Source organism: Uloborus diversus, chromosome 1 (assembly GCF_026930045.1).
Source record: "Uloborus diversus isolate 005 chromosome 1, Udiv.v.3.1, whole genome shotgun sequence".
Lineage (NCBI taxonomy): Eukaryota > Metazoa > Arthropoda > Arachnida > Araneae > Uloboridae > Uloborus > Uloborus diversus.
This window is the reverse complement of record NC_072731.1, coordinates 188,580,485-188,593,353: the sequence shown is the minus strand read 5'-3', so window position 1 is coordinate 188,593,353 and position 12,869 is coordinate 188,580,485. Positions and strand designations below refer to the sequence as shown.

The following is a 12,869-nucleotide window of genomic DNA, read 5'->3' as shown; positions in this document are numbered from 1 at the left end:
TTTTGGCATAGAAACATAAGGTTACTCATACGAGATTGAAATACAGAAAATTACATTTAAACATTAGGGATCCTTTTGAAAATTGTAAAAATTACTTTAATTTTCAAAATTGATCAAAGTTCTGTACACCATTTCAAAACTTCAGTGTGACTCTACACTGATTAAAAATAGATCTACACTGATAAAAACTAACTAATTTTAAGAATTTTTCTTCTAAAAAGTATGAAAATATCAATTCTGGGAAATAGTGGTACCACTGTTTAGCTAGTAAGTTGCTCTTTTATCTGTTATGTTTATTCATGTCATGTAATTAATATCTACAAAATTTTAAAATTAGAAAAAAAAAATGATTTAGATAAAAAAGTCTGATTTTTTTTTTTTTTTAAATTTAAAAAAATTACAAATTTTGCCAACTACAGATGTTATATCTGGAATAAAACACTAAAAGAAGTTGAGACAAAAATAAATTTCAGCCAGCGATACCGTACTTAACTTTCTGACATTCGACACTCTTAAAGAGCATGAAATTCATTAATTTTTCAATTTAATGATTTTAATAAAAATACAAATGAACATAATTTTTTTTGCCTCTTCACAAGGTATAGTAAGTATCATAAATGCAAAAACTCTTATACCCATGGCAGATGCAAAGAGATTGCAATTTTCAAAGTGAACGCGTTAAAAGTATAAAGAACCCCATATAAAAGAATTTATTTGAATAAATTCTTTTAGAATTGCATTTTGGAGCTTTGCAATGAAAGTATTACTAATAACAATCGAAGTAATTGAAGCAAAAATCAAATTAAACCAGCGATTTAGATTTTAATGTTTTGACTCTCATAAAGGACACAGAATTTGGTTTGAGATTTTTAACTTTGTGATTTTTATAGGAATAAAAAGAAATTTCATTTATTTGCCCTCCAAAAAAGCATAATTAGCATCAAAAATCAGAAAAATTTGATTTTCATATTGGATGTAAAGAGATAGCTTTAGTGAAAATGAAAGCATCAAAAGTCTAAAAATGGCAAGTAAAAGAATTTATTAAAGTAAAAAAAACTTCAGAATGGTACTTTAACAAGTCTACACGATGTTATATTACTATTAATTATCGAAATAATCGTCAGAAATTTGGAAAATTCGGATGTGGAGGAAAAAAAATAGTTTAACAAAAAAATCGGATATCCGGTATTGAAGACAAAAAAATAGCGGAATTCCAGTAAAATTTGGTACAACGTAAGCACTTGCATTGGATAGGCGATAGAAGAAAATCTTTAAGATCATGTAGAATAAAGAATAATAAATTGTAGAATAAACTATCTCCTTACAAACTTTTTATTATTATTATAAATATAATAATAATAAAAAGTTTGTAAAGAGATAATAGCAAATTTCAGGAGTAGCAAAGTAAGGGCCCTTATTTTCTGTTCTTAAAAAGCAGGAGTTTGTAAGGAGCGCACGAACCCTGTGTATGTAGCGTGTGCTTGTGTATGTATGTATCTTGACTCTTAGATAACACAAAAATGTTTAGCTGAAGGTTTAAATTTTGTATGCAACTCATGAGGCATCAAATTGTGAACCTATTTTTTATATTTTTTTTATTGCAATTGTATTCCAAAAGGGATATTAATACATTCTTAATGGCAAAACCAACGTCCAGTTTTACCTATCAAGGTATTATCTCCAACGCATCTCTTAATCCATTCCTGAAAAGTCGCTGAATATTTTGTGCCACTCAAAGGATGTTGTTGAAAGCAGTATCTCAATGTATTTTTATTATTTACTGTATGTAGTAAATAAGTTTTACAGTTTCAAAAGATTTCTATTTTCAGATTTCATCAAAAATCATTTTTTAGCAACTAAAAATATTACGTTAAAATAAAAGTGAGAAACCTCGGATTAAGGGAAACCTCGAACTTTCGAGACTCGGATTTTCGAGACTCTACTGTATGTACAAAGCTTTTTTTTTTAACTTGTATTAGTAAATTTACGTAAACATTTTACTAAAAACTGGGATATAAATTTAATTTTCAAAAAATGGCATTGAAGTTCATGTTCCCAGTATTAGAAAAAAAAAACAACATCCATGCCATTTTGGTAGCATTAGGTCCTATAGGTTGTTTTGTCAATTGCCAACAGATGCACATGCACAAACATTGTGATTTGTTATCAGTAGAAACAATAAGTTCAATTAATGAGGCTAAGAAACAAAAAGCATAGTTGTTTTCATTTGTAAAAAAAAAAAATAACTATCAAAGATTTAACTAGTATGACAGGAATGTTCAGGACACTATTCTCAGGAATGATTTTCAGGTTTTAACTAGGGATTTAAAAAGATTACACTAGCCCCATGCTATATACAAAATTTACAGCATTTTTATGCAAAATAAATACTATCTGTAAACATTTTACAATGCATTGTAATTTAATAAAAATGTAAAATTTGAAGTTGTACGTTTTGTCATTTTTTATGCACTGTACAGTACATAAGCGAATTCCCTAAAACCTAAAAAATGTCGCTCGATCAGTGCTATAGTCTACGAAGAAGCAAAAGATTCTCAATAAGCTACATCATTGAGTCAAGGAGATCTCCTTGCAATGTGTACCGCTTTTCTCTTAAGTATCCTAATTAGGACTGAATATTTTATACTTAAAGAATAGAAGAAAAAAAACTCGCTTAAATGACTTTGATCTGTCTTTTAAACTAACAAATCAAGGTGAAAATGCTCAATATTTTGAAACAATTGTAATGGTACACAGACAGAAAAAATCCTTTCAGCAATTTGTTAAAGTGCAAAAAATCATGTGATAAAGATTATGCTGAGCTTAAAATAAGCGATGATTTATCTGAATTGGTGCACATGAAAAAAGTAGCTTTTTAAAATTAGCTTTTAAATCAGTTTTATAGCTTCAAATTCAACGAGAACCAACTGCAAGTAAATGCTTTATCTAATTGTTTAATGTTTTACACTTTACACATTTTAGTACTTTAATAGTAAGAATTATTATTATTTACAAATTACTTTTAGATAACAAATGAACTAATCTATATTGTTTAAGACAATTAACTAATTTTGCAGTAAGTTACCATCCCAAGCCAGGGCTAAGGCAGAAATACATAAAATACACTTCCAGCTCAGTAATTCCATCCGAGGACTGCAGTTTCGTGCTTTATAAACTAACTAGCAGAACCCGCGCGGCTTTAACATAGGTAACCGACATACAGAGACCCAGACATGCAGAGACAGACTTTCAGCTTTATTACTAGTAAAGACATCATTAAAAAAATATAAATAAATAAAAACTTCTGTAGGTCCTTTGTACTTTTTTTAATAATAATAATTTCAAATACCATCTTCTTCTTCATCCTCATCTTCTTCATCATCAGATATTTTTCTTTTTCGATTAATAATTTCATCTTCTGATTCTTCAGCTTCACTTTCAAGAAAATCAGCCATGCTTTTTGGAGCTATAATTACAAGTGTACATTTTTAGATATATATATATTTTTCACTACACATAGAAAGAGATTTTTACTAAAATACCTCAAGATTTTTAAAAAATATTCCTTGCATTGTGTGTTAATGAGAAAATAAAAAGAAGTATTGCAAATCAAAAGCAGATGCTAAAAGATGCTACAATATTACAGTAAAATACTAATATTATCCATGCCATCTGGCATCAAAGAAACACAAAAAATAAGCTGTAAGCAGTGTTTTACACTACTAATAGTTGGTCGTTAACAATTGTACACATTTAAAAGTTAAAAAATATACAGACATTTAAGGAAAAAGTTTTGGGCTTTGGGTCTTTCAAATTTTTAGGATTCCAAATTGGGGGTCTCCATACTATATATAAATTCCATAAATGAAAGTAATGACATGGAAGAAATTTTAATCAGACAAAGAATAAAATATTCCTACTCAATAAAATTTTAATGTTAACAAATGAAACTTGATTAATTTCATAGAATTTCTAAATCCTGCTTTCAGAGATTTGTTTTCTTTTTCAATGATTAAAAAAGATGGATCACGTTTTGATAATATCGCACAGCAATTGAGAGCTGGTTTGAAGCTTAAACCCTACCTGTAAAAAACGAGGATCAATTTTCATAGCTTCTGGTGCATACGAGACAACAATTGTGTATTTTAACACAATAAATACAAATATTCAAAAGTCTGCAGACATATATTTTAGGGTTAAAAGAAAATTCACAGTTGAAATGTAAAATTAAGCGAGTTTGAACTTATAGATACAAAGACATTAAATAAATCCTCTTTACATCCATGAGCTCACATTATTTGCATTGAAAACAGAAGTTTGTTGTAAATTTTTACATAATTGTGCTTGTTTAATGTTCTGATTCAACATTTTTACATGTTATTAGTACAGCTGAGCCCCAAAGCAGAATATTTGACGAAGTTCTGAAACGCAAAATCATTTGACCAAAATTGTTCAGCAAGTGGTTCAAGCATTGTATGCACAACCAACCAACGTGACCTTTTCCACAAATCGGGAGTCATAAATCAAAATCGTTTCATGCAGGGTTTTTTTTTTTTTTTTTTTTGTTTTTTTTTTTGTTTTTTTTCAGTTTTTAAAACTTTACTGTTGCTATGATTTTTGTGTAACCTAAACTGATTGAGATTTTCCAAAAATATTTTACATGCTTTCTAAAATGCATAGAAAGATACGAAATTTTATAAAAATCCGAACCTTGGTGCCAAACCACGTTTTTTTTTTTTTTTTGGTTTATTTCACATGGCATGAAGGAGTGATAAAAATATTAAATAAATAAATTGCTAAAATAATAAATAAAATGAGTCAAGTTAGGGTAGCATATAATAAAACATTCAAAACTTTCTAAATAATTGCAATATTTTCAGGATGCAAAAAGGTTGAAATCTCAAATAAGGCACTCAATTTTCGGCGATGGACGTGTTTCAATGTTGGTATGTTTCCAAAACATACATTTATCTTTGTGGAGGAAAGTGCAGTGGATGAAGATTGATTGAGAAAAATAAGGAAAACGGAAACCAAAAACCCTAGAAAAATTAGAATCTTTTCAGATTTAGAATATGAAATATCTGCAGAAACTGCGAATTTTCTACAAATATCTTCCAACTCAAGATAGAATTTTGCAAATTCTGCAGATTTCTCTAAGTTCAAAGTAAATCTAAAGTTCCTGCAGATGGCTTATCGAATTCAACATTTTTCGCGAGCTTTCCGCTGAATTATCGTAATTTCTGAGAGTTTCAGATTTGCTTCTAATTTATAGAAATCTGCAGAATTTGTGCAAAATTCTGTGTTGAGTTGGAAAATAGAAGCAGAGAAACTGCAGAAATTTCACAGAAATCTGTATAATTTCTGCAGAGAATTTGCTTGAGTTTTCTTCTAACATGTGAACAGAATTGTTTTGCAGCTCAGGCATCTGTTCTGCGATGTAAGTCGCAATTTTAGTAGCATTCTGCTTTGGAGCGAATTGAGTGATCTACAATACACCCCATGCAATACTACAACTTTTATCCATGTTATGATAGTTTTCTTTTACTTCTCAGAAATTGAAGAAAAAAAAATGTTACAAAATATTAACATTCAGACATAAAAGCTTTTCCCAACATTAAAAAGAAAAAAAAAACATGATCAAGTTCATAACATTGATATGAAAATTGCCACTGAAATGCAAAGTTAAGCTATGAGGAGCAAAAACAGCAAGTTTAACCAGGTTAATCAGGATTGAAATCCCATTGGCAATACAACATATTCTATGTCGGAGAACCTTTTCAGATCTTTCCCTCCCCCCCCCTTCAGGTTCTTCACCCCTCTTTGAACATTGACGTGAGGTCACATCCCCTCCACTGTAGTGTTTCTTTTTTCCTTATTTGAGTGGTGGAAAAAAACGAAAATGCCCTGCTTCATTTTTGTAATTTAAATAGTATTTTAGAATTTTGCGAAAATTGTGACGGTAGCGGAAACGCTGACTCAAATTCAAGTTTTCTTATGTATACGAACAGGAAACTTTTTTGTGAAAAAAAAAAGGACATCCTCATTTATGAATTTTCTTACTCATTTCAGAGAGGGTTCAGACCCCATGGATCCTCCCCTACAGGACCAGATTTGGAAGTGTGGAGGCCCCGGGGCAACGAAGGAGTGGAGGTCCCTAATCAGGGTTCGAAAAGATCATCATATTTTCGAAAATATCCGATACTTTGATATATATCCGAATTTTTTGATATATATGTATATATCCGATATTTTCGATCAGCACTTTATAGTAAATACATCCTGAAGTTACTGTTATTTATTTTTTTATATTATTATTATTATAATTTACAGGGGAGAAAAAATGTAAAATTTGCTGACCCGTGAAAGTTGGGATATTTTGTAAAAAAAATTTTGCGGGGGCCCCCTTTGTTGTGGAGGCCAAGGGGCAGTAGACCAGCCTGCCCTCAACCCTAATCCGGCCCTGCTCCCCTAGGCTATGCCAATGCCTCCTTCCCATTACTATCACCATATAGCATATGAGGCAGTGAGAAGCAAAGGGATGTAAATGGCAAAATTAAAATGTTAGAGATGACCAGTACAAATAGTGGGGGAAACTCTCCTCTGTCATTGGGCAAGAGACAGTACTAGTAGCCCTGGTAGGTGCTGTTGTACAGCATGATTTTGAAAAAAAAATCAATGAAAGCCTATCTAGGACGTTGTCTTTAAATGTGATTTACTCAAAACTTGAAAATGTCCACTTAGATCCCTTTGCTTCTCACTGCAAGTAGTAAAATCAGAATTTGAAATTAAAGCTAGATAGTATAGCAGAAAACAAAATAGTATTCTAGAAGAAAACAGAGAGAAGTTTATACATAAAATTTGATGTTACCACACATAACTTTATAATAATACTATTATTGGAACACATCAAATCAAGGTATCGAAGGACATATACGAACTAATTTATGGTGCTCTAGGTCTAGGACCTCAGAGGCGTGCACAGAAATTTTGGTGCTATCACAAATGACTTTAAGTGCCTCATCCATATTGTTTACCCCCCCCCCCCCCCCCCGCCCCTACATATATCTCACCCTTCACTTTAAAAACTTAGGAGGTTCAGGCTCAAGCCAACAAGTATCCCTTTTCCCCCCTGTAAAACCTATAGATTAGGATGGAATGTAATACCAGTCACTTTCCCAACATCAAGGAAAGGCTGCCGATGTTGATCATTTATAAGTTTTTATAATATGAGGTTGTACTGACAAAGCCTCTCTTAAGTTACGTTCTATTCCTTGTTCGGTATTTACACTTTATGTATGCTTCTGCTGAAAATCCAGATTTGCAGAAAGATGTAGATGAAAACTGCACTAAAAACCTTAAAGAAAAGGCGTTTGTCTCGAAAATATTTATATGGGATTACAAAAATAGCAAATTATAAATGGTTTTACTTCTTTGTTTTTAAAAGCTTTTTAGGCGTTCAGGCCGCCTTTGAAACTTTTCTATGTGTCCCCCCCCCCTTCTATTTCTCCCAGGCTGAGAACCACTGTTCATTACTCCTTTTTTTGATACAATTTAACATTTTCAAATGCACAACCTTTAAATTACTCATCAACTAAATTAGCTAAGGATAAACTTCTAGAAACATCAAAGTATAAATTTCATTAAGGATTCCAGGCAAAAGAACATGGCAATTTGTTTTCAGTGACATCATACCTTGAGAACAGTAAGTTTATAGGACAAGTTCACCAAATGAACTCAAAATCTGTAAAAAAATTAAAAACAAGGTATTAAATATTGTAAAAGAACACATTAGACATAAAAAATAATAAATCAGTTGTTGTTTTCTAAATTCCTTCTTCCTCCCCTCCTCTTTTAAAACATGATTAGACTTTAGAAATGTAAAATCCAGTTAAAAGTTTATGCAAGCAAAACATGGAATTTCACGCTTTTTCTTTTTTACATTTCTAGAAAAAGTTTACAAATATTGAAAAATGGAAAAATTTAGAAGTGTTCGCAGAAAAGATATGCCTTGTGATTGCTTGTATTAAACAAGAATTTCTTAAAGTACAATGATAATGTAACAGTTTTGATTAAAATTGACAGGCATCAACAAAACTATAATTTCTAATGTTGTTTAGGAAGGGAAAAAAACTGTATTATAACAACTATGAAAGATCAACTCAAAACGCACACAAACGAAAAAATTGGATCACTGTGGAAATGTTACGTGCAGTGTCTTATTCAAAATATCTTAGAGAGACAGCATCAAGGTTTCTTTTCAAACCAATGTGAAAATTATGGCACGGTATTTTTTCATCTACTTTTGTTTCATTTCGATCCTTTACAGTATTTTACAGGCATTATAATTTTGCCTGCTAGCAAGTAAATACGAGAAAATATTTTTTACTCAACTGCTCTGCTACGGCTACGGAATGATATGATGCCACTCATTAGTTAAAACTGTAATGTTGACACCAATGAGGTAAGAAAAGTCTGAAGAGGCACCCGTCGTCAAAATATAAAGCTAGCGGTATGACGCGCATGAATATTTCCCTCAAGCCATCAAGGTAAATTATCGACGAACATGGGTATTAGTTCAACAAATCCATTCCATTGAGAAAATTTGTGAAGTGTAAGGAGTTTCTAATTATTGCAAAAATATTAAACTTAAATAGGGAACTTTTTGGAGTCCATAAAGACTTCTTTAGGCAGACGAGAAAAAGAGGAAAAAAAAAAAAACACAATAACATCAAATCACTAGTATCGAATTGCGATAGGACTTTACTTGTTGGGTTTCTTGTTTCTACGAACGAATTCTACGGAAGGGAGGCCATCGCCATGTCAGACTAGTAGGTAAAGGGTCCTGGCTCTTGGAAGGATCCTGCTCGGAATCGGAGTAAAATTAATTTTATAAGTTTATGAGGGGAGGGAACCCGGGGACTAAAATGACAATAAGGGACCCGCCTTGACTCACAGTGGTCCGAAATGGGAAGATTGGGCGCCGCATATTGGGCGCCGAGCACTGGGCGCCGGGAACTTTGGGCGCCGAGCATATTGGGCGCCGGGAACTTTGGGCGCCGAGCATTTTGGGCGCCGGGAACTTTGAGCGCCGAGCATTTTGGGCGCCGGGAACTTTGGGCGCCGGGAACTTTGGGCACCGAGCATTTTGGGCTCCGGGAACTTTGGGCGCCGAGCATTTTGGGCGCCGGGAACTTTGAGCGCCGAGCACTTTGGGCACCGGGAACTTTGGGCGCCGGGACTTTGGGCGCCGAGCATTTTAGGCGCCGGGAACTTTGGGAGCCAGCAAGCGAATTTTGAAACCCTCTCAATAGGGAAGTTTTCGATTTTTTAATTTTATTTTTATATAATAGAGTAACATGTATGAACATCATAGGTGAAAAAAATTTTCCCCCGGGAACTTTGGGAGCCAGCAAGCGAATTTTAAAACCCTCTCAATAGGGAAGTTTTCGATTTTTTAATTTTATTTTTATATAATAGAGTAACATGTATGAACATCATAGGTGAAAAAATTTTTGCGATTCGATAAGTAGTTTTTTTTTAATTAATTTTTTAAGTTCAAGCTCTTGTGACGTCAAATGGCATAGGAAGTGACGTCATCCCCTCTTCTGATAGGGGAGAAGCGAAGGTCACGCATTCAACTTCGAAGACGAAACGTAAAAGGCTTTCTCCTCGCATTTAACTCCTCGCGTTTCTGGAACATTAAACCTCTCATCCTCTCGAAAATATTCGAATATCTCATTGGTGTTACTTGAGGAAGATTATCTAGATTGTGCTTTAACGAATCCTGCCTCCATAGTGTGTTCAAAAGGATTATTGAATTTCTAAAAAATAAAAATATCAGCGCGCTCAAAATGTTCCTAGCGAAAACAAGGGATCTTCGGCGGAAGGCTGCCCATTCGCGCCCTGTGACGTAGGCTCGTGACGTTTCAGAAGCGCGCACTTTTGCGCGTGGATTTTTAAAAATTCGATAAAAATCAACCACGGTGTTTTAAAATTCGGCAGTGGTGAATTTTTTAGTTTTGAGGGCCAATTAACAATATCCAATAGCCAAAATATGAACATTTAATAGGTTGCAACTTCCCTAATTACAGGGCATTGGCGAAATTCGGAAGCTGCCAAAATGGTTGGCGAGAATTTCGCAGTGCTACTCTTTGCGGAGCGCAATGCTTGCAACCTGTGTTTGAAAACAAAGTTCATTGCAATAGTCGCGATTGTCATGAAGTTCTGTATTTTTGAAACTCTGAACGATATTCTTGGTCTAATTAAACAATTATTTGAACACAATATGTATCAAGTTTTTTTAAATGTTGCAAGTCGTGTATGGATATTACGCTAGTTAAATTTTGTATTGAGATTTATAAATTTTGTTTGCAAATGCTACTTGTGCAGTCGTGAAAGCTTGGCTTCATCTTCATACGTTATGGCTTTCATATTTTAACTTTTAACTCGTATTATATTTAATACGCATTCCTTGCGTTCGACGAACCTCACCGGTCGACCAGTTACTAACCGCAGCGTTCTATGATCAACCGAATACCGTTCTAAGCAGCTGATTGGAGCACGTGATCATTAGCTGTCACGTGGTTAACTAACCGGTAACTACCGTAACGTAAGCATTGAGAGCGTTTCAAAATTCGCCGCCGGGAACATTGGGCGCCGAGCATTTTGGACGCCGGAAACATTGGGCGCCGAGCATTTTAGGATCCGGGAATACTGGGCACAATATGCTCGGCGCCCAAAGTTCCCGGCGCCCAAAATGCTCGGCGCCCAAAGTTCCCAGCGCCCAAAATGCTCGGCGTCCAAAGTTCCCGGCGCCCAAACTGCTCGGCGCCCAATCTTCCCATTTCGCCATTCTAAGCAGTTGATTGGAGCAAGTGATCATTAGCTGTCACGTGATTAACTAACCGGTAGCTACCGTAACCATAGACTAATAATAAGAGTAGACCGAGCTTTCTCATTCTTGCTGATGAAGAAAATTGGTTCATAGATGTATCATGTGACTAGTGGAAGGGCTTGGCGAAGACTTTGGCAGCATGGTTGCTAGATGACAGCATTATCTATAGTTTGGCACTCGACATGTATTTTAAGACAATGTGTTTTCATTAAAAAAAACTTCCAGGTGCAGAGATTGAACTGTTTTTCTTTTAGTTATGCATTATTTTGACATTAGTAATAGTTTTTGATCAGTTTTCGGTAACTTTTATTGCATTTGGAGCTGTCAGCGTTGGCGTGAACGAAATGGCGTAAACGTTTTGCGTTAACGCAAAAATGTACTAATCGGTATCTTAAATTGAAACTGTAGGTAAAAATCTTACTGTTTGCTGATTCTTCTTGGTCGCTTGCATCTTTTAATGCTTAGAGAGTTATTGAAATTGACTAAAGAAAATGCACAATACTATCTAAACGAAAAACTCACTATATTAACAAAATATTTACAACTTAGAATAACAAATTTACAAATCGGACTCCATAAAAGGTCATTCTTCCGTGTTCCATCAATTCTATTTATTTTATTTCGCGCTGGCGTTGATCGTCTGCTACGATTAACGCCCGCTGTTGCTAGGATATCCACCAGTCACATGGTTTGGTTTATGAGCAGCAAAAGGGTTGCCATAGCTCGGTCTACTCTTATTATTAGTCTATGACCGTAACGTAAGCATTGAGAGCGTTTCAAAATTCGCCGCCGGGAACATTGGGCGCCAAGCATTTTGGACGCCGGAAACATTGGGCGCCGAGCATTTTAGGCCCCGGGAATACTGGGCACAATATGCTCGGCGTCCAAAGTTCCCGGCGCCCAAAATGCTCGGCGCCCAATATGCGGCGCCCAATCTTCCTAGACCGTGATTGGATATCCAAAGAAATCATGCATTTAATTCATTCGTCATGGAAATGATTTACCTGATATGCGAAATCTTGTCAAGATACATTATTCTTTCACACAATTTTAAAACCATAACCCTATAAACAGATTTTTGGCGAACTTTTATTTTTTATTCAAATTCTTAACGTTCTTTCTGGATTTTTCAATCTGTTCTGCGATAAATATTTTCAAGAAAATTTATTTGCATACTGTCTATTTCAGTAGGATACTGTAGTAACAAAGGTTATTTATATCATTTATGTGGAATTAGGTTAAGGAAAAGTGTCCAGTCAATGTTGTTAAGTTCGTTTTTTTTTTCATCGAATTGAAAAACTGATATTTATTCAAATTCACTCAGAACAAAATTAATAAAATGTGTACTCACAGTTTATATATGGTGGTAGTTTTCTTTTCAGTTGATTGACTATTATTTCTTTTTACTTATCGAATTCTGTAATCTTACTATCATTTTATTCCACTCATGATAAAAATTAAAAATGGTTTAACTAAAAACGCGAAATCTCGCCAAGGCTACTTTGCTCGCACAATTCCAAAACTATAACCCTAAACAAATTTGGCGAAACCTTTCAGCGGAGAATAAAAGGAATAAAGTAAATTCTTTCGCGGTTAAACATTTTTCATTTTGTTCTACGATAATAAATTCAAGAAAATATTTTGCATACTGTCCATTCCAACTAAATGCTGCTGTAAAATATGATTAGTTAAATTAATTTAAGATTAAAAAAAAACTCATATTCTTACAAATTCATACAAAACAATAAAAAATTATACCTGGTATAACGTTATCCAATTTTGTTAATCCAGAGTTTTCTTGTTTACGCTTCCACCATTTAATACTTTTTTGAAAGAAATAAGAAAAACTAACATTATTTTGAGAAGCTCGAGAATACTACTAAGGGATGAATTAATTACTGTTGTTGAAGGCGTTCTAAGACACGTTGAATGCGTTACTCAGAACAAACTGACCGCGTTTACGTCAACAGATACA

At 33.9% G+C, this 12,869-nt stretch overlaps 1 protein-coding gene across 1 annotated transcript in view; it reads right to left on the bottom strand.

The window, feature by feature from the left end:
• LOC129234099 (transcription elongation factor SPT6-like) overlaps positions 1 to 8,384 on the bottom strand; it is a 95,114-nt gene extending 86,730 nt beyond the window's left edge. The window contains 3 exon segments of the mRNA XM_054867991.1: positions 3,350 to 3,466; positions 7,693 to 7,741; positions 8,171 to 8,384. Of these exon segments, the coding sequence (XP_054723966.1) occupies positions 3,350 to 3,455 (106 nt within the window). The 5' untranslated portion in view covers positions 3,456 to 3,466; positions 7,693 to 7,741; positions 8,171 to 8,384.
• Between the last annotated feature and the right edge of the window lie 4,485 nt (positions 8,385 to 12,869).